Source organism: Panicum virgatum, chromosome 3N (assembly GCF_016808335.1).
Source record: "Panicum virgatum strain AP13 chromosome 3N, P.virgatum_v5, whole genome shotgun sequence".
In the NCBI taxonomy this organism is placed as follows: domain Eukaryota; kingdom Viridiplantae; phylum Streptophyta; class Magnoliopsida; order Poales; family Poaceae; genus Panicum; species Panicum virgatum.
Genome location: NC_053147.1, coordinates 11857736 through 11878781, shown reverse-complemented (window position 1 = coordinate 11878781; position 21046 = coordinate 11857736). Strand labels below are relative to the sequence as shown.

The following is a 21046-nucleotide window of genomic DNA, read 5'->3' as shown; positions in this document are numbered from 1 at the left end:
GAACGAAAACCAGGCTATACGAACCTACATAAGATTTTCCTTTTGACTGGGTGAGGGCCAGAGACAAGTGTAACAATTCTTATAAGGAGAAAAAGAACGTATAATAAGATAACTAGTCGACAAGATAAAGTCTAGGGTTTGGGCCCCAACCTTTAGGGTGACCCTGACCCCAACCCCTGTCCTGTCCAATGCTGAAATGGGGGTGGGGCCCATCCACCGCCCGACCTCCATATCCCTCCCGTTGATTATTGAAACCCCAAATACAAACAAATCAAATAGGGCTTTCAATTTCCCACAGTGCCTTCTTGAACCCCCCCCCCCCCCTGTGCATGCCCCAGCAATGGACCATCCTTGTACCACAAAGGTGCTTGCCTGCTCGGTAGGCCTGTGGCTCCTTTCAACCTTTGTTCCTTTGCAACGCCGATGAGCCCCTATGCTCTCCACTCTCCAGCATGTGAAATCATACGTGCCCACAGGGAGGCGAATGCTTTGGGGGTCACAGTGGCATGTAGCAACGTACGTTTCGGTTCTCGTACATGGCTGTACATGTCGAAAATGGTTCCAGAAAAAGAAAAAAAAATAATAGACATGCCATGCCAGAACAAATTTTCTTAATGCATCGAGTAGCTCCTAGGAAAGGTAAGGGGATCACGGGTTCATGCACGCTTAGTTCCCAAAAATTTTCACCGCTACTGCAACGTTTGATCACTAATTTAAAGTATTAAATGTGGATAACTGACAAAATTCATTCCATAATCCCCGGGTGAAATCGCGAGACGAATCTAATGAACATAATTATGCAATGATTAGACAATATTGTGCTACAGTAACCAACCTCTAATGATAGATTAATTAGTCTTAATAGATCCGCTCGCGATTTCCCGAATTAGTTTTATAATTAATCTATATTAAATACACCTAATAAGTGATCAAACGGCCCCAAAGTTTTTTGAGAACTAAACGGCCCCTTACAAACTTGTACGATAAAAACCGGGTGCATATGAATAAAATGGTACGAGGACGAGGACTCGGTTGGTATGTGCTCCTCCGTTGCACCAAAACGTAGGAACGGAGGGAGTAGCACCACCATCTGGCGTCCTGTAAGGCTGTAACTAAAGGTTCCGAATTAGACGCCAAACAAGCTTGCTGAGTGGAAAGCAATCTTCATAATAGAGTGTTTTTTTTAAAAAAAATAGGAACACATTATATTAGGCTTGAGATTAATGCGTTACCAAAAGAAAGCGCGTACTAGCTACGAAGCTGGTCTATGCGGATGGAACGGATCACTGATGGTTGTACAATGTACAGTGATTCTCCACTGGGACGAAGCTTATTATTACGCGAGCTTGTTTGTAGCGAGTTACTCATCACTTCCGTTTCATGACTGTAACCTGGCCGTGGCCGGGCGAGCGTTCAAACAGTGACGCCACGAACCGGTGCATTCACCGAGGCATGTCCCACGATCTGACTCAACTTTTCTTTTTTTTTCCCCTTGGGCACCCCACATCATCCTCTATCGATCACGAGAGCAAACACGCACATGCACTAGGGCCTTTTTCACAAAAAAAAAAGAAGAAAGCACATCTACAACGTGGATAATGCAGCTGCTTTCGTTTCAAAATTATTTTTTTTTGAAACGAAAATAAGGCTGAATGCAGCTTCTCTCCCTTCTATTTGTCTCCAAGCACATCTACAACGTGGCTAATGCAGCTGTACTATTGCACAAAAGTAAGGCTCAAACTAAAGCTGAGAATAAAAGGAAGGGAACTGGTATTTGGAAAAAGTAAAAAAGAGGAGAGAAGCTGGGTGCTGAATGTGATACCTCCAATTGAAGACACACTGCACATAAAAATCCCATTATATCCTGAAATTTAGGTTACAAGCATGAACACGTCGGGAGTGACAAACTTCAGGGGTTATGGGATGTGATTCAGGGTTGAAGTATGTTTGGGATTAGAATGAGCCTAACATGGCAGGCCCGATGGATCCATGGTAGCGACGGATGCAGGGAGTCAGGGACGAGGTGAGGTGGCTAGACGCCAATGCTTGGGATGGATCGGAGAAGTAAAAGAACAATAACCATTAGCTGCGTGTACCGTCTTTGGCCTTTGTTTCCGCTTTCCTGCATCTCGCTTTTCCGAGAATCAGGATTCTAAGATAAATCAAGTCAGCTGTCTAGACAATCGTCTGTTTGGATAAGCAGGGTGTTTGGCAATCCTGATTATTTGGACCCGATTCTCTAAGTTGAGTGGTAAAATGTTTAAAATGCCTTTGAGCCTGATGATATCTCATTTTTTCTGAGTCCGAGCACAATTCAATAATTTTTATATTTTTAATATCTTGACTATATAATTATATTACTATTACATCAAATATATTTTAAAGTTAAATACACTCATCCTTTTTCCCTACTAATCTTTGTCGAAACATATTTCTTTTATTACTCCTTTTTTCCCTACTCTATCATCCTTATCTCTTCTTTGATCTTCACGCTCCACGACTCGTCGTGGTTCTCTGGCTCACCGCCTCCGCTTCTGGAGCTCCAGCGCTGGCCGGCCGCCTTCGCCCCCCCGCCTTCCCCGCCTTGAAGATGAGACGAGCCTTGAAGACAGCGCCCCCTGCCTCGAGGTCCCATCGTCCACGGCAGGGGAGGGCAGCGGCACGGCAGCAGGGGCGAGCGGGAGGAGCGGCAGCAGCAGGGGAGGGCGACGACGGCGTGATTCCGGGTGGCCGCGGCGCGATTCCGGACGGCGGCGACGCGGACCAGGGAGGCGGCGGCGGCGCGGATCAGGGAGGCGCCGGCGCGGATCCGGGCTTGGGTCAGCCGCACCGTCTCCCCCGACGGAGAGGGGCAGTCAGTGGAGAATCCACTCGCTTCTCCCGTGCGTGAGTTCTGAGCCGTGGTGGGGAAAATCAGGATCCACGTTGTATCGAAGATCACTGGAGAAGCGGCGATGGAGAGAAGCAAGAAATAATCGACCCGTTTGGGCGGGATTCTTGCTTATTCCCATCCAGAATCCGCTTATAAGCGGAAACAAACACCCCATTTGTTTATTACAGAACCGAAGCAGCTTTATGCTTAGTACTGTGCACTGTAAAAAAAAGAAAAAGAAAAAACCAAGGCAATGTTTACAAAAGGCACTTCGTTTACTGTCGTCACTGCACCGTTCCGCAGTGCTATGTTCGGAACCCCCTCACGCTTTACATGTGCGCGGCACTTTTCCTGTCCAGTTACCACTCGCCGCTACCTTTCCCCGTGCTCACGCACAGTAAACAAAAACAGGGGGTTACTGTTCACATGGGATCCGCAACCCGCATCAATTGCATTATGATTTTATCCTTTTTTGTTTTTAATTGCACAAGGATTTTTAAATTCAAAATTTACAAGAACATGTAACATTTCGTCATCTAGCCCTACATATTTTTGTTTTATTTTATTCGTGCACATTTTGATGTATTTTTCTGCACACATTAGTGAAGTGGTTTTAGTGAAGATGTAGATGCCTAGCACAGGCGTACAACACACTTCTGTAATCTTACCGGTTTCATATTGTGAATGTATACGTACTCTCGGGGCGTGTTTTTGTAAAATTTTATGCAAAAAGACGAATGCATGCATGGAGTACTAAACGAAATTTATTTGCGAAATCTTTTCATTGATGGATGTAATTTTTCGAGACGAATCTAATAAACCAAGTTCCACCATGATGGCTATAGTGATGCTACAGTAACCGTGCCTAACTATTGTCTAATCATACGATCAAAGGTCTCATTAGCTACAGTACTACTACAGTACTATAGTTGTAGAATTGATTTTATAATTATATATCATTTAATATCTCTAATTAGTGGTGAAAGGACCGAAAAGTTTTTCCAAAAAATTTAAAAACCTCCATCCAAACACCTCAGAGAGAAGAGGGTAGAAGGAGGGCGACGCAGAAGGAATCCAGCGGCGGGGCCCAGCACCTCTCCCCCTACTACGATGGTGGGCCCAGTGCGGGGCCGGCCTTTGTCATCGTCGGCCCGTCGCTGCTCCCATAAAAAGCGTACTTACAGTCGTACGACTCCTGGATAGCGCGAGATCTCTCCCCACCTGCCACGCGGGCCCCACCACACGAGGAAGGACTAGGCGGCGTCCGCCGGCGTGGCTGCAGGCTCCTGCGTACCCGCGTCCCCGTCTGCACGCCGTCGGATCAGGCCGCTGCCATGCCATCCTGGCCGTCCAGATTTTACCGCGGTCACTAGTGATATGGTGGTATTTTCTCCGTAATGGTCAATGGATGCAGGAGCCTTCATACGTATACGTACGTATACGTCGTGCCACCGGCCGTATACTATACGGGTACAGTGAGTGAGAGTCCGCAGCTCGGCCGGCCTATGGGGCAGCCGGGCGTGGAGCTACCCCTCGACGCAGCCATGAGTGGGCGGAGCGGGAGGCGAGGAGGAGTATTTCAGAAGCAAGCCCAGGCGCAGGCCGCAGAGGCAGGCAGCCCACCACCCGTCACCTCACTGCTCTCTGCCACCCTCCTCTGATTTTGATGCGCTGCACGCCAAAGGCTTCCCACGGCATAAACGCAAAAACGCAAAATTTTACGAAAAAATTTTACTAATTTAAAATACTAAATAAAGTCTATTTATAAATTTTTTTCATAGATAGAATGTAAATCGCGAGACGAATCTAATAAGCCTACTTAATCCATGATTTGCAACAGTTTTGCTACATTAACCATCCGCTAATTATTGATTAATCATAAATTAATTAGCATCATTAGATTCGTCTCGCGATTTACAACACATCTGTGTAAAAAAATTTATAAATAGACTTCATTTATTACTTCAAATTAGCAAAATTCTGTCGAAATTTTTTTTGCGTTTACATGTAAAGGGAACTAAACAGGGTCTTTAGGGGCCGTTTAGTTCCCAAAAATTTTCACCTCCCCTTTGAAACACATGTATGAAGCACTAAATGTAATTAAATAATAAAACTAATTACACAGTTTGGATGTACACGACGAGACGAATCTTTTGAGCCTAATTAGGACATGATTAGCCATAAGTGTTACAGTAACCCATATGTGATAATGATGCGGTCAAAGGTCTCAAAAGATTCGTTTTGCGGTTTTCAAGTGAGTTCTGAAATTAGTTTTTTAATTAGTGTTCGAAAAACCCTCCCGACATCTGGTCAAATATTGATGGGACACCCAAAATTTTTCGTTTTGGGAACTAAACGCACCTTACATGTAAAGGGAGCCACGCCTGCTCGGTGAGAGAGAAATGCTGCCGGCCTCTGCCGGCCTGTGCAGTGACGCAGTGACGTTTTACTGCGCCTGTGGTGCGCTCACAGGCTCCATATCCCCCTGTTCCCCCACCCCCCTCTCTCTCCTCGCACCATTGCTTGCGGTGGAGAGGGAAGAAGAGAGGGAGACGACGAACGAGCGAGGAGGGAGGGGAGGCAACAGGGAACGGCGCAGCGCAGCTGATCAGGTGGGATGGGATGGGACGCGCATGTGTGTTTTTTTCTTTGACTGTTTTCTTGCTCGCAACTTGGAGGGGAGGGCGAGGTGAGATTCCTCCTCACCCGGCTTTGTCTCCCCGTCGCCGTTCGCCCCGCGCGGCGCTTGTCCGCTTGCGCCGCCTTGTTCTTGCGGGTGGAGTTCCCGGCGCTTCTTTGGATCGTGCTGGGGTTTGGCGTCTCGCGGGGGATTTTTGCTTTCGCCTCACCTCCCTTTCGGTGCCCGTCGTTTTGGGAGGGACTGGGTCACCGCGCTGATACTGCTCGGCTCGAGTGCTCTCCAGGGGCTCAGGCGAGAATGCTGCTCAGGAGGGTGGCGGCGGACGACGGCGCCGGGGCGGGCGCGGGCGTAGGGAGGCCGCGGCTCTTCGCCGTGCCCAGGCTGCTGGTCGGGCTCGGGGCGCCCAAGTGCGGCGGCCCGGACTGCGACTCGCCGACGGCGGCGCGCAGCCCGACGTCGCCGCTCGACCTCAGGCCCTTCGCCGCGCTCGGCGGCTTGCTGCTCCGGTCGCCGCGCTCGCCAAGGAGCTGGGACTCGCACCGCGTCGGGCTCGGTGGCCTCGTCGACGACGCCCTCGCCGAGCCGGCCCCCGGCGCAAGGAACCGCCTGCTGGGGCCCCAGATGCGGCACCCGTTCAAGCTGCCGCAACGCCTCGCCAAATCCTTCACCACCCAGCCGAGAGACTGCGGCCAGGCTGCGTCCCCGGTGCTCGGGAATGTGAGGACCGCCGCTGGCGCCGGCGCCGGCGCCAGCGCCGCCGGCAAGCCGGTGCCGTGCAGCAGGTCCTACGGGGATGTGAAGTCTGGTCCAGAGGTCACCGCGCCCGGTGGCGGCGCTCAGCCCGGCGCGAGCAGGCATCCTGCCGATCTCGGCAAGTTCGGGGCGTCCGGGTCCCTGCCGGCGTCGATCGGCGGCCCGCGCCTGTACATCGGGTCCGTGTCCGCGACGGAGGTGGAGCAGTCGGAGGACTACACCTGCATCATTGCGCACGGTCCTAACCCGAAGACTACTCGCATCTTTGGGGACTGCATCTTGGAGCCCCGCACTGTTGAGAGCATGGATGCCATGGAAGTGAAGGAAGGAGCAGAGTCCTACTGGCTGGTGAAGTGCTTCGACGACGGCGAGGTCGGCGAGGAGTTCCAAAGCTCCTGCGTCTCTTGCAAGAAGCTGGATGGCAATGACTCCTGCATTTACCGGTAAGCTGTGCAATCCCAATAATCTTTTGTTGTGATATTGACGAACTAGTGATTGTGATTGATCTGTGTCTGTTCTTTGGGGAACTTCCATGCATTTTGCATCTGAATTCTGAATGTGTTTGCTGGTAGTCGAGCATTCCTGAATTGGATAGGCTGACAGAAGAATCTGATGGTTCATTTGGATTGCATTTCTCCAAACGAAGGAGTTCAATGTGAAATAGAACGTGTTCTTTTGTCATGTTTCTTTTTTTAGAGGAACAGGCAATCACGCTCTGCCCCATAGATTTTTTTTTGAAGCAAACCTGCCCCATATAGATTAGTAATGAACAATTGCTGAATGTCCTTTGCAGTGGTGAGAAGGCTTTCTCCAGTGGGAACTGCAGGGATAATGAAATCCTTACTGAAGAGGATGAGAACATCGCAGCAATATCCTCCCTCAGCTCAGCTGGCTCATCTTCTTCCTTGAACGATGACATATTCATGGCCGAAATGGTTGTGCTGACTGCACCAGTTGACGTCCACCTCCCCTGACACTGGAGCAATGCTCTGCGAGCCAGGGTAGAAGATCAATAATGTCAATTGTCCCAGTTTTCACCACCACCTTTATCGGTTTGCTGGTTTTGTAAGTTCTGTTCCAGCATTTGAGAAATTCGGTGGCATTGGTCGTTCATTGAGGATTGGAAGCTCCATCTAGAATTTGGCGAGATCTCGTATCTCAGCTTTTTAGAACGGAGAGCTTGCCTGCCTTTAGCATGTAATTTTGGTCCTAAGGCTACTGGCATTGCAAGTAACCTTTTCATTTTCTCTCTTCTTTGGTTTCTTCCTGAGCAGCAATGACGATGTTGGCGTGCTGTAAGTTGCAACAATATTTTGAGATAATGGCATTGAGCTGCTTGTCCAAATTTGACAAAGGCATGATGATGCCTTGCTGTTGATTCAATGATTTATGAAAAAGAGCTGGAGCTAAGTGATGGTAGTAAGGATCTAGGAACCGCTGATTTGAAGCATGGGGTTATGTTTACAAATCATATGAAATGCCGCAATTTGTACCAGCTTATATTTGTTGAGATGGGGGCTGAAGAAAGACTTTTTTTCCCCTCTGAAACCAAAGAAACCTGCTCGTTCTCTGGGAGTTTTTTTTTTCCAAGTAACGGCCATGTCTTTTCAGCCTGAGTTTTGCATGATCTGTCGCTAAGCAATAATGCAGGGCAGACACAGGTACGATCTATGGTTCAATGCTCTTGAGAATTTTGTTGTCTGTTTGCTACACCTTGCACTGTTTGTGAGGTTAGGTCACTTGGATGCTTATGTTCCTGGAGACATGTGATCGACAAGAATTTGGTAGCAGAAAGTTCCGTGCAACCGATGGTGGAGCATAGTTTGTGTTACATTTAGGGATAATCACACTGTCTGAAATACATTTTCTAGGGGGACGATTTTCTTCGAAATAAATTCAAACATTTTAAAGAATGAAATCCGTCACGAGACGCTGTATTGGTCTGAACGCAAAACTTCACAGAAACAGTTTATTTTCATACTAGCATTTTCATAGAGGAATTTTCGTAGCATTTAGAAAAAAAAATTCTTTTGTTTCAATTGGGCCCATTTTGCGGCGTCGTGCCTTACCATGGGCCGGTCCTTTCTAAAACCCATCAGGCCTGTGAAAACCCATCAGTATCCGAAGGGAAGCCGCCGTCTCCTCCAGCGCCGCTTCCGCTTGCGCGGCGCGGCGTCGCCACTCCCGAGTCCCACTCCCGAGTCCCGAGTCCCGACCCCAACGCGGCAACGCATCACCGCCATTTCCATTGCCACGAATGCTCTCACGTGATTAGCCACACCCGCCTCCATCAAGCGAAACGGCTGCGAGCGACGGGGGGCTAGGGTTTTCGGTCTCGGCGACGCCCGGCATGGGCTACCACCACCTCCTCCTGCTCTCGCCGCCGGCGCCGCAGCCGCCGCGCCCCGCGCCCCTCTTCCCTGCACCCCGCGGCGGGGTCGTGGCCCGGGCGCCCACCGCCGTCCTCGCCTCGGCGTCCAACGCCGCCCGGTCCCCATCGGTGGCGGCGGATGACGCCACGCGGACGAGGGCCGTGCTCCTGGTCGGCGTCTCCGTGCTGCCGCTCCTCCGCCTCCGCGACGCTGCGGCAGCGGCAGCGGCGGTCAGGGCGCAGCGCTCGACGGTTGATCTCGTCACTGGTTAGTAGTAAGCCTCATTTCGAACCCCCTTCTTGCGAAAAAGATGATGTTAGTACTTTTGTGGTTAGTACTTTTCTTTTATGTAAGAAAACCTGCTAAGTTGCCTGCGCAGTTGCGATGCTACCTTCTGTGCTTATATCGAATTCTATTCGATATATTCCTATTTACTAGCAATGTTCTTAAGGCGTTGAGGCGAGGTGTGGCGCCTTACCTCCTCTGGACGCCTAGGCGACGCCTAGGCGAGGCGAGGCGACGCCATACACTAACGTAAAAGTAGCATATTAGCAGTATAATTAGCAGTATAAAGGGGAAAAGAAATGAGAAAAGAAGAAAGAAAAGAGAAAAGGCCCGAGAAGAATGTAAGGCCCAGCCCACCAAGTCACTACCAGCCCATAAACTACTCATCACTTCACCAGTCCTCCCGTGCCCTCCTCCCCGAGCGCCTCCCTCCGCGAGACACCTCCCCGCTGCCCGTCTCTCCCTGTGCCGGCGCGCCTCCTCCCTGGCCGTGCAGGGCTCAGGCGCCTCGGAATCGCGCCATCGTCCCTCCCTGGTTCCAGATCTGCGACGAGCGCCGCCCTACGGTCACGGAGCATGCCTGCGCCGGCCATCTTCCCCCAAGGTTAGCAGCACCGCCGGCCTCTGCTTTGGCTCCGCACCGCCAGAAGGTCTCCCTGTGCCGGCGCGCCTCCTTCCCCGAGACCCCTCCCCACCGCCCGTGGTCCCTGACCCCCGGATCTGCGAGGAACCAGAGCAGTCGCCGCCCTCCCTGCCAAGGTACGCCGCCCTCTCTCCGTGCACCCTCTCTCTTGGGGGCCAGATCTCGCCGGCGCCGGTGCCGTCGAGGATGAGGAAGGCGGAGGTCGTGCGCCTGCTAGTTCTGGTAACCTTCTTGCTCCTCCTTTCATCTCCCAGTCGCTCCTTCCCCTTGCTCTTCCTCTCTTCTTGCTGGGCGTCGGCGACGCCTTGGCCTCCCTGAGCGCCTTGACGCCTTGGCGTCGCCTAGGCGACGCCTAGGCGACGCCTTAAGAACCATGTTTACTAGATGCCATCCTGAACCATCTTATATTCTTATGTATAAAACCTCATCAGGTAGGGCATAACTAGTATCCATAATCACTTTGGACCTACATGCTGGTTCAAATTCCTGTTAACATCTTTGAACTCCAAGCTCGCCAAGAGCTCCTTCATCCCTGTTCACTTCAGGACATGGAGGGCATTACTCTCAACTGTCTTTGCCTCCTTGAGCCAGCCTTTGACATTAACTGGTTCTCAAAATCCAGTAGCTCATGAGGTAGGCCTCCATACCAACCTTATCCAAATTTGCTCCTAGTCAAACTGCTCTCTTGTCTTCTGTTGCAATTCCTGTGCCATTTGTCGATATCCACGCTCATGCCAAGTGTATGATCTAGATCCACATCAAAACTTACGAAAAGTGTTTCCGTAGTTCCTTAAGATTGGTGCCCAGCGACCTTTTGTCATCTAGCGGGCCTTAGATCTATTGTTTGGCAACTCTCGAGCTCCTTTAATTCTCACATTGGCCTCATCTAGATCATTGACGCAAGCACAATTGCCATGGTAACTTGGGGTGCTATATACTACAATGCATATGCACTAGTTTAATTATTTTCTATTCCATCCATGCAATTTATTTAAATTTTTGTTTACCCCAGCATGGCTAGCTAGTTAGTTTTTTTTACACAATGTAGCCTGAATGTAGCCGTTTTAAATATTTTCTTACTATTTGGATATATTTGGCAGTTTTAACCATGGATCGGTTACCTAGGCAGTTAATTTATCTTGCATTGAACAATCGGGGTATGTGTAGGCTATTTCTTATTGTTTGCTATGTTCTGGCTGTGATCCTTACTGGGACATTGACATGCGACATACTGATAGTGGCTATGCATGTGGTGTTCGAGACTCATGCTCCCTATTGGAGAGAATAATTGCCTTGTATTCCTCCAAACCCTAGAAAAGTGGGATATATAGTTCCTATACATGGGCCTCTATACATGGGCTCAATATACACCAACACCCCCCCGCAGTCTGAACTACCGGCGCAGCGGTGTTCAAGACTGAACAACAAGAAAGCCAACACCCCCCTGCAGTCTGAACTACCGTCGCAGCGGTGTTCAAGACTGGACAAGAAGAAAGTACAAAGGGCAAATACCCCCCCAGCCACAACTAGCCACCTGCTATGTTGAGGCTGGAGCGAAACTCCGAGAAGGTCGAGGAGGGTAGTCCCTCGGTGAAGATGTCGGCAAACTGGGAGGTGGTCGGGACATGGAGTACCCGAACATCGCCGACGGCGACCCTGTCGCGCACGAAGTGTAGGTTGATCTCCACGTGCTTCGTCCGCTGATGCTGAACGGGGTTGGTGGAGAGATACACGGCGCTGACGTTGTCGCAGTAGACGAGCGTGCTCTTGGCGAGCGGGCTATGGAGCTCTGCCAAGAGCTGTCGTAGCCAGGACGCCTCCGCCACGCCGTTAGTGACAGCCCGATACTCCGCCTCGGCACTGGAGCGGGAGACAACCAGCTGCCGCTTGGACGACCAGGAGACAAGGTTGCCGCCCAGGAAGACGGCACAGCCGGAAGTGGAGCGGCGAGTGTCCGGGCAGCCAGCCCAGTCAGCGTCGGTGTAGAACCAGGAGCAGAACCCACGGCGGTGACAGGAAGGCAATACCCATCACCAACCATGATGGAAGAAGAACAAGAGGGGTGTGGGGGCCGAACAGAAGAGAGGATACCGGCATCAGGGGTGGTGTGGAAGGAGGCACCCGAGTCGGCGATCCACTCGGTACTGACCGGCGGCGTCAGCCCCATGGCGCTGGCTGGCTGGGCTGAGTGGGCGGGGTCCAGACCGGCGCGACCGCGGGCGGCATACCGAACGCAGGCTACGCGGGCGCGGGCACGCGCGCCATGGCCAGCGCGGCCGGCGCGGGCGCAGGCAGGGGCGGCACAGCAGGAAAGGCGGATCCGGCGGTCGGGGCAGCAGCGGCAACCTGGGGCAGCCCCGCGCCGGGGGCGGCAGCCTGCGCGGTGCGCGCGGCGGCGAGGGAGGCAGCGGCCCGCGCGGGGTCCCTGGGCGCGACGACCTGCGCGGCAGGCGGCACGGCCTGCGCGGCGGCGAGGGAGGCGGCGGCCAGCACGACTTGCGCGGCGGGTGCGACGCCTGCGCGGCGAGGGAGGCGGCGGCCCGCGTGGCGTGCGCGAGCTTGGCCACGACGTCCCGCAGCATCTCCTGTGCGCGCTCATGCGCGGTAGCAGGGGCGGCACCGGGGGCCACGAGAGGCGCCAGGGCGGCGGCGGCGGGGCCGGGCGGCGGTAAGACGCCCGAAGCCGGCCGCAGCAAGGCGCCGCTGGCCGCGCAAGGCGCAGGCGCGCGCCAAGGGGTGGCAGGGCAGTGGCCAGCAGCAGGGGCCACGCCCGCGCGCGTCCTGCCCGGGGAGCGGCAGCATCGGGAGGTCCTGAAGTTGGAGGAGCGGCGGCTGCGTCTCGAGGAGCAGCGCACGGAGGTGCGGCGCCAGGGCTTCTCGGTCGGCGGTCGCCGCGGCGGCTGCGCCCGCGGCGAGTGCGGCGCCCGCGGCCTGGACGGACAGAGCCGGCGCGTCGGGGGCAGCGGCGGCGCCAGGAGCAAGGGCTAGGCCCTCGCCCTGCCCGCCCTGGGCGGCGGCGGCAGCGGCTACGCCGTCAGGGACGGCGGCAAGGGCGGATCGTGTGGCGGCCAGGGCCCTCCGCGCCTCCCGCGACCCCCGCAGTCCCGTGCGCCGCGGCCGGTGCGGCGGCCGGCGCGGCCGGCGCAGGCGCGAGTGCGGTGGAGGCTCGGGCGACGGCGGCGTAGGGTGGCCAAGCAGAGGAGGCGGCACTCGCGCCGGCAGGAACAGAGGAGCTGACCGGCGCCGGCTGACTGGAAAGGGAAGGGAGGGAGGAGAGGGGAGGGAAGGAGGAGAGGGGCAGCGGCAGCACCAGTGGCCGGCCGGCCATGGCGCCGGCGGCGGCTGGTGGTGCCAGCGGCTAGAGGGAGGGAGGGAGAGGTAGGCTAGATACCATATTGGAGAGAATAATTGTCTTGTATTCCTCCAAACTGTAGAAGGGTTGGATATATAGTTCCTATACTTGGGCCTCTATACATGGGCTCAATATACACCAACACTCCCACTTGGTTCCACATGATAAGGAGAGGAACCTTCTGCCAGCAATGGTGCTTCTTTTCTGCATGAACATGATGGAGGCTGTAGAGTGGCAAGGACATTGTGAGGGAGGAGAGAAAATGAGGACAAGATTTTCTGTGGTAGCATACAACTCTAGCTAATTTGATATGGAGCTTTCCTTTTTGTAGTATATGATGGTCAACCAGATTAAAACAATTATCATGCTTAGCAATTAGTTTTGTATTTTCTAGTCCACTGAATTCGGGAAATAGATGGTTTCTCTTTTAGGATTATGCTTTCTTATTTCTCTTTATGCTAGTAATTTTGGAACACTTTAATCTGTTATGGTGCTGATATATTTTGGGGGGGGGGGGGGGGGTGGCCATGGAGGTGGCAGCCCAGGTAGGGAGATAGAGGGAGGGTGAGAAATTAGAAAACTGTAGCAAAAGGCAGAGGAACAAAACCCTAAACTCTGCTTAATCGAAATAGTTACATCTCTCCTTATATTTATATGAAGGACATCAACTTGAATCCCGAGAAATCTGATCGATGGGATCTTGTTGATGCAATCCCGTCGGACTCACCTTCCTATCTCTAACTTCCAAATCCAACTCAAACGTACTAAAAAAAAAATCTAAACTGAGTTGGGCCCATATTGATGCGAAGGCCTTCTGGGCCGTGTGCTGGGCCTGCTGGGCTGGCCCGACCTATGATGGCTGGGCCATATGCATTATGCTCATAATATTATTATATAATGAATTGACATCAGCAGTGCTTTTGCCACTGAGGGAAAAGATTGCTTTCTAGAAAAACAAAATGCAATATCTGTGGAATCTCCATGTTTGGGCTTGTCAGATTATGTGTTTTCAATAATAGTAATTTTCTGAATTCAATCGAGTGTTGCTATGTCCATACATCAATACATTGGGGGTTGGGCACATATCAAACTTTAATAGTTGACATTGTATTTTTCTTTCAGATAGAACAGATATTCAAAAGGCTGATGGATCTCAGCATGAGCAGCCTCAGGAAGAACTACCTCAGTCTGTTGTGAAAGTACCGCATGCAAGAAATCCACTTGCAGGTCTCCTGAATGCAATTGCAATTATGGCTTCTGGTGTTTTCACAATACTTCTTGGTACTTCTCAACAGGAAAAGAAGGATTTGCAGTCGACGATTTCATCTGTATGTCATCTATAGTCACTAATAATGTTTGTGAAATTATATTTTTACCACTGCTTATTGCTTCAGAATTTTTGCACTAAATTTCATATGCACAGAACTGAAATTGCGCCAAAGGAACTACTAGGTTTTGCTATCTAGTACTTTTTTCCACCCTACATTTATTTTTACCTTGTGACATATCACAATCATATCAAAGGATGAACTAAGAGCTGCAAGCTAGTAATTCTTTCTTTAGTCACAAAAGCTGGTCCACTGTGCAATCAGTTATTCAATTTGTCATATTCCTTGGAAATATTGGGATTGCGATGCTAATTTACGAGACATGCCATTAGATTTTTAGTTGATCAACTTGCCTGAATTCTTTTCTCAGAATTAATCTTAAAATGGTTGAACATTTAGTATTTGACTTTATTTAGCACCTCTGATATGCATGTCTTCATAGGTGTTATCATGCAAGACTTTTCTTCTAAGTGTTTTGCAGAAAATATATAGTTCTCTTAGGCTAAAAAAACAAGCAGCTTCTGTTGTTTATTCTATGGTAATGAGATAATCTGATCAAGGCTAAAAAAATATAGGGCTTGCATTTAACAAATCTAATATTCTGTTCCCAGATGGAGACCAAATTGGTTGAAAATGAGGCAGCAATGTCTATGCTTAGGGAAAACTATGAGAAAAGAATATTGGATGAACAAGCAGAACTGAAGAAACAAGCTAGAAAGTTCCAGGATGAGGAAGCCTTGCTCCAAGATAAGTTGGCTTCATCTAGAAGAACTGTAGCATCTTTAACTGAGGAAGTTCAAAGGGAAAAGGAGCTAGTAGAGCAGCTTAACCTTGAAATAGATCGACTTAAGAGGACTATTGCAGAAGCAGAGGAGGACAAACATATGTCTGAAGGCAAGTTGAATGAAAAGATGGAACTGCTTGATATCTTGCACGACAAGATAAATCTGCTTAGCCAAGAGGCAAATGGCAAGGATGAACACATCAGGGAGCTCAGTTCATCACTCTCTGCCAAGGAAAAGGACTACCAGAACCTCAGTGCGATCTACAGTCAAGCTAAAGAGAACCTAGAACAGGCAAATTCTCAAATAAAGCAGCTGGAGAAAGATATTCTTACAGATAAAGATGATCTTAAATCAAAGGCATCATTAATTGACTCATTGAACGAGAAAGTTCAAACATTATGCACTGAAAAAGGTGAGGCGGAAGAAAAAATAAGTGTACTAACGAGTCAGTATATGGACCTGAAAACTGCTTCTGAAGAGAGGGCATCTCTCGATTCAGAACTATTGTTTGAGAAAAATGATAAGCTCAGTCAGCTTGAAGAGAAACTTTCGGCTGCATTGAGTGACTCTAGTAAAGACAGAACTAGAATAGCCGAGTTAAACAATGAATTGGACACCACCAGAACGATGCTAGATAATGAAGTTGTTGCCAGGAAAAGTTTGTCAGACCTTGTTCATTCCACTGAAGAGGCACTAAGAGATTCCACAAATGAAGTGTTTAAACTCACTGAAGATCTTGATGAAGTAAAGAGATCAAATCAGGACTTGATGACCCAGATTTCAAAATTAACAGATGAGGCCAGTGAAGCGAGACAGGCTCTGGCTAAAAAGGTAGAAGAGGCAGAGTCAGTTTCTGCAACCCTCTCAGATGAACTGGCATCAGTCAGGGGGGTACTTAAAAGGTCACAAGAAGAACTTGAAGTCATCTCTAACCAATTAGTTTCTGTTTCAGAAGCACATAGTGACCTTAATAAAGAACTGTTGGATGCATATAAGAAGCTAGAGTCCACGACGAATGAGCTAGTTAAAGAACGTAAAATCAATGCTACTCTAAGTAGGGAGCTTGAGTTTTTGGTGAAACAATCAGCAATAGAGTCTGAAGCAAGAAAAGCTCTTCAAGTTGACTTGGATGAGGCCACTAGATCACTGAATGAGGTGAATCAGAGTACACTATCTCTGTCTAATCAGCTGGAAACCACCAATTCTAAGGTTTCTGCTATTAAAGAAGAGAAAGAGATGCTATCGAAGGCTCTTGAGGAGCAAAAGAAGAGTACAGTTCAAGCTCAGGAAAATACGGAAGATGCTCAGAATGCCATCAGAAGGCTTGGGACCGAGAGGGAGAGTTTTGAAATGAGGTCTAAAAAGCTTGAAGATGAATTGGCCACGGCAAAAGGTGAGATATTGCGTTTGAGGAGGCAGATTAGTACAAGTGGGCCTGAGAATACAGAAGTCATTCTGGAAACAGGTGCAGCACCAAATTCCAGTCAACCTCTAAAAGAGCAACCTGTGAACGATCGTGTTCAAAATACCAACAGTGCTGGTGCTGTAGCTCGTTCGCCTAAACGGATTTATAGGAGGAGAAAAGGAAGACCAGGGGCATGAGCATTATCTGAATGCCAAAAGCAAGATTTATCATTCTTTCATTTCATCTATTTAGTAACCTTATCAGAACAACCATTCTAACTTCCATCTTTCAAATGGTAATGTCAAGAGACCTCTTCTACAGTACTCGCTATCTTAGGTGCTGCCGGCTCTTTTGTTGTAAACCTACTGAAAGAGAGAACATTGATGTAGTTCCATACGGTGAGCTAGAACTGAGAATGTACGTTAGTCTGTGTACAGAGCTGTTGTTCATCTCTCGTGAAATAAAATTGGCGGTTTGGTTCCTAGATGGCTTCATTAATCACGAATCTATGGTTCATGATGTCCTTTCATACTGGCCAAGTTGTACCAGACATCTGTTTGTTCAGCATTACATACCAATGCATTTTATTCTTTTGATATCTGGCATCATATACCATATTTCATTGGAACAAAATCCACATTCTCCTGACTCCTGAGCTCAGTACTCGGTGTGATTAGTGAAATATTGGGACCAAGCCTGTTGGCTTCTCAACAGCCTCTGCTGGGCATTTGCGCGGGATGTCAGTTATTTGGTTGCTGTGCTTATTCAGTTATTTGGTTTGTACTAGGAAACAAGGTGGGCCCAGAGCACCGGCAGAGCTTGTGTGCCGAGAAGTTTGCTGCCCGTTACCTGATCAGTGCCTTCGCCCTTGATTGTTTCCTTTTGCCAAGTCTCTCTGCTTTTATTTTTTCCTCCCTATCTTGTAATTGTAAATTCCCGTGACGGTTTTTTTTTTCTCTCTCGCACTTGGACTTGTTTACTTTTCTGAACGAGTACAGGTGTAAATATTGATGATCGAAATATATATATATATATATATATATATATATATGTATTCGGTCCAAATTATCCACCTGAATTCAGACCACAATGCATGTTACTTCGAGGTTCAGATTTACGGTATGAGTAGTAGTCTAACGGGCAGCTGAGTGCTCCCTGCTACCATCCCCAGACACAAAGTGTTACAATCACGCTGCAAGCTTCTCGGACACCGGCAATGCTCCAAACATAACACAAACTAAAACAGCACAAAAGCCTGTTGTACAAGTCCACTATTTCTTACTGCAAGTCTGCAATCACCACAAGTCCACAAACTAAAACCTTTAGCTACTATTATATCCCATTTGTTTCTTACATGAATCATTCCATTAATAAAGAGGTACGGCCATCCATAACAGATCTGCTGGCATTTCGTCCGTCAGTGTGGCACAAAAAACGTACTTCCTTGCCCACAATGATAAACGTGACCATCACATTCAAGAACAGCAGTTCCGGCATGGCAAACTCCCTCTATCTTCATTCTAAAATGGTTTGATGTAGTGGCCTGGTGTAAACGTTGGAAAACATGAGTTTATCGACCCCGATTATAAATAGAAAAGAACTTCAAGTAAACAGAATAGCATTGCCATGTAACCAAAATAGTAATAGTAGGACTGAATGACATTGGAAAATGCCTGATGGTAAGAGTATGAAGAGAATATATGACTCACAGGTGCTCTGCTTACGGACGTATATTTTCTCAGAAGATACACCATTGGACCTGAACAACTCTGCCAACAAATGGACTCTTGTTTCATACTCCGAACATTTGATTTTCACCATTTTAAGGTGTGTACAAGCAAATGATCTTCCCACTAGCCAGTTGTCTTACATTTCCTCATCGGGATCGTCATACTTTTTGCAGAAAAAGAACACTATTAATGGAACATAAAAACAAAACCACATCAAGAAATATTCACAGGATGTTTCCGTATACATACCATTTTAAGTTCAAGAAAAAGCCTCTCCAGATTAGGGGAATGCTGTAGGAAGGAAACTAAAGAATCAAAGTGAGCAGTCATACACCATTCACCAAGGGACAATGTCTTCAGATTGCTAAAAACTGGGCATGTTTTCAGTTCCCTGTTCAGAATCACCTTCATATGGAACAAGGAACATACAAGTGAATTCGATCAGTGCGTAGAGAAGAATAATAACAGCACATGAATAAACAACCTTTTTGGGGAAGTAAACAGGTAAAGGAGCACGCGACATTGTCTTGAGAATAGTTTAATGATATGTAAAAAAGGTAAAAGCTATGGATAATATATGTTAACAACCAAAAAAAATGCAGCAATGGTTACGAAAAAAATGTAACCTCACCATTAAAATTTATTTCCTCACCACCTCTTTTGCTTAAAAAATGCAGCAATGGTTTGATTCAATCATAAAATATGGAATCCATCTTTAGTTTTAGCCTGAATTTTAGGTGTGTTGAAATTTGTTAAGGAGCTAAACCACTCTGCACACCAGACCACCTGATAACATGTCCCCATGAGTCACATGAATGCAGAAGGGCCCTACTGAGTGAGCCTCCAGTATCTGTATATGACTCATGAGAATATATTGTCAAGCGACCTCAAGAGAGACAGGGTTGGACTTGTAGATCCTAAGAATATTAACCCCTGAATGTTTGGTTATCTGAAACTTACTATACTATACAAGTTAGACTTCTATGATAGCTTTGGCGGTAAATTTAAGTTTTGCAAAATATAATCAAAGAATGGAAAACAATGCTGTTACAAAATTAAAGTATTCAGTCAGTTTAGTTTTACAATACTTGATAACAGGAAAACAAACTAGAACTGTTCTCCTGATTAGGTTTGTTTGTACTCAAGTCAATTGAGCCGATATTGATACTAGAATGCAAAACAACCATCATACTAGAGGGTTTTAAGGAAAAGGATCACATAACATATATAGTGGGGTGGGGTGGGGGTGGGGGGATGTCAGCACAAGATTCTTAGTTATACCTCCCCAGCATCACCTAATAGCTCCAAACTTGTAGCATTTGATAGGCTGCCAAGAGCATTGTGGCCACCTAAAATTTCATATCTGTTTTGACGACCAGAGCCACGACGGATCCAATATGGGCCGTAATTGCATTTGCAGTGATCTTGGCCCTGTTCATCCTCGCTATAAGTTAGGACCTCACTGTATTGACAAGTACTTGCATCACTACAGGAATCACTACAGTAGCGAGGATCATCTTCAGGTGAACAGTCACTGTCACTGCCTTCATCATGTGGTGGAGAACTGTGGATGGATTCACACTTGTGTTTATAATCAACATGCAAGAAAGAGTCATCAAGCACGATAGTAGCCGTGGCAATTGATCCCATTTTCTGGAACAAGGGAGCTTGGTGGTACGGCTTGACGCAGCGCAGCGATACAAGGTTTGGAGCAGCAATGGTGAGACCCTCTTTAATCATGCATTTGTCAATGGTTAAGCTCCTGAGCGAGGCAGATGATATCTCACGGCCTTCCAGACAGCACTCTTTGAGATCCAGGACTTCCAAAGAAGGGCACCGAGTAGAGAGCTGTCTTAGCGTCCTGTCATTCAACCACGATTCCGATAGCATCAGGACTTTGAGGTGGCAGGACACAATGTTGACGCGCAGGAAATGAGTGTAGCATTCGTCCTCTGGATGCCCGACGAGCTGGATGACGCGGGCTCTACGCTTTGATAGCGGCATGGATCCACATATCAACATCATCACAGGAGTAATCCTTCCCGCCTTGAGAAATGGGGCTCCCGTAATTAACTCAATTATCTTTAAAACTCACTTTAACTTAATTATCTGTTACAAATATGTTCAACATTTCAATAAAATTAACTCAACATTTTGTTAAACATATTCAACATTTTTTTTAAAATGTTGAAACTGTAAGGACAAAACATTGAAATTGGAAACATAAAATGTTGACAATACTAAAATAAAAATATTGAACAGATTTCTTCTCCGGTGAGCTTGACATTTTTTCTCTGGCAGCAGCGTGCGCGGCAGCGACGCGCAACGACAGGAGTAGCAGCGGCAGCGCGCGGCAGCCTGCGTAGCAGCAGCAGTGCGCGCAGCATCAGCAGGCGCAGCGGCGCGTGGCAGCAGGCACGCAGCAGGAGCAGCAGCCGCAGCGCGTGGCAGCACGCGCGTGCAGCGCGCGGGAGCGGCAGCAGCGGGCGGGGCGGCGCGCGCAGTGGGCGGATCGGGGGGCGGCGGCGGCGGTGCAGGGTGAGGAAGAAGGAGGAAGAAGATTAGGGATGAGGAGATCGAATAGATGAGAGGGTTTGCACGAATCTCAAACAGTGGAAGATAGAAAAAAAAATTCCGAAAGATATATAGGATTTCCCGGGGGGCACGTACACGTACATATATCATCATGGTCCAGCTCGCAAAGCCCACTTCAACAGCCCATGTAATCATCTGGCCCATTCGCAATTCAGCCCCACTCAGCCTTAGCCCTTAGGCTCCGTGAATAACATTGTTGGACAATGATACAAGAGCCTCCAACTGAGCCTCAAACAAAAATCTTTGCAGGAATGACAAATTGGAGTTTGGCATCATCGAATCAAA

At 48.7% G+C, this 21046-nt stretch overlaps 3 protein-coding genes across 6 annotated transcripts; 2 read left to right on the top strand and 1 right to left on the bottom strand.

The window, feature by feature from the left end:
• Positions 1–5268: 5268 nt before the first annotated feature.
• Positions 5269–7649, top strand: LOC120664297 (FCS-Like Zinc finger 8-like). 2 transcript variants are annotated; one of them, XM_039943453.1, is made up of 3 exons: positions 5269–5484; positions 5797–6709; positions 7060–7649. In XM_039943453.1, the coding sequence occupies exons 2-3, from the start codon at positions 5811–5813 to the stop codon at positions 7238–7240; spliced, it is 1080 nt and encodes a 359-aa protein (XP_039799387.1). In that variant the 5' UTR covers positions 5269–5484; positions 5797–5810; the 3' UTR covers positions 7241–7649. The 2 variants fall into 2 exon arrangements, with proteins under 2 accessions (XP_039799387.1, XP_039799388.1); XM_039943454.1 differs by having other exon boundaries at positions 5269–6709.
• Positions 7650–8418: 769 nt separating this feature from the next.
• Positions 8419–16955, top strand: LOC120664296 (MAR-binding filament-like protein 1). Of its 3 annotated transcripts, none has more exons than XM_039943451.1 (3): positions 8419–8905; positions 14050–14246; positions 14858–16955. In XM_039943451.1, the coding sequence occupies exons 1-3, from the start codon at positions 8617–8619 to the stop codon at positions 16631–16633; spliced, it is 2262 nt and encodes a 753-aa protein (XP_039799385.1). In that variant the 5' UTR covers positions 8419–8616; the 3' UTR covers positions 16634–16955. The 3 variants fall into 3 exon arrangements, with proteins under 3 accessions (XP_039799385.1, XP_039799384.1, XP_039799386.1); XM_039943450.1 differs by having other exon boundaries at positions 14041–14246; XM_039943452.1 differs by having other exon boundaries at positions 8789–8905; positions 14045–14246.
• Positions 16956–17514: 559 nt separating this feature from the next.
• LOC120664295 lies at positions 17515–20229 on the bottom strand. Its single transcript, XM_039943449.1, has 4 exons — positions 19448–20229; positions 18416–18571; positions 18146–18329; positions 17515–17979 (listed from the first exon to the last, which is right to left on the bottom strand). The coding sequence occupies exons 1-3, from the start codon at positions 20189–20191 to the stop codon at positions 18303–18305; spliced, it is 927 nt and encodes a 308-aa protein (XP_039799383.1). The 5' UTR covers positions 20192–20229; the 3' UTR covers positions 17515–17979; positions 18146–18302.
• Between the last annotated feature and the right edge of the window lie 817 nt (positions 20230–21046).

Coding starts and splice junctions, on each gene's coding strand:
- LOC120664295 (XM_039943449.1), bottom strand. CDS start 20,191: ATGATGTTGATATGTGGATCCATGCCGCTATCAAAGCGTAGAGCCCGC. Junction 18,572..19,447: donor TATTAGGTGATGCTGGGGAG/GTATAACTAAGA, acceptor TTCCATATGAAG/GTGATTCTGAACAGGGAACT. Junction 18,330..18,415: donor TTTTTCTTGAACTTAAAATG/GTATGTATACGG, acceptor TTCTGCAAAAAG/TATGACGATCCCGATGAGGA.
- LOC120664297 (XM_039943453.1), top strand. CDS start 5,811: ATGCTGCTCAGGAGGGTGGCGGCGGACGACGGCGCCGGGGCGGGCGCG. Junction 6,710..7,059: donor AATGACTCCTGCATTTACCG/GTAAGCTGTGCA, acceptor TGTCCTTTGCAG/TGGTGAGAAGGCTTTCTCCA.
- LOC120664296 (XM_039943450.1), top strand. CDS start 8,617: ATGGGCTACCACCACCTCCTCCTGCTCTCGCCGCCGGCGCCGCAGCCG. Junction 8,906..14,040: donor GACGGTTGATCTCGTCACTG/GTTAGTAGTAAG, acceptor TTTTTCTTTCAG/ATAGAACAGATATTCAAAAG. Junction 14,247..14,857: donor TGCAGTCGACGATTTCATCT/GTATGTCATCTA, acceptor TTCTGTTCCCAG/ATGGAGACCAAATTGGTTGA.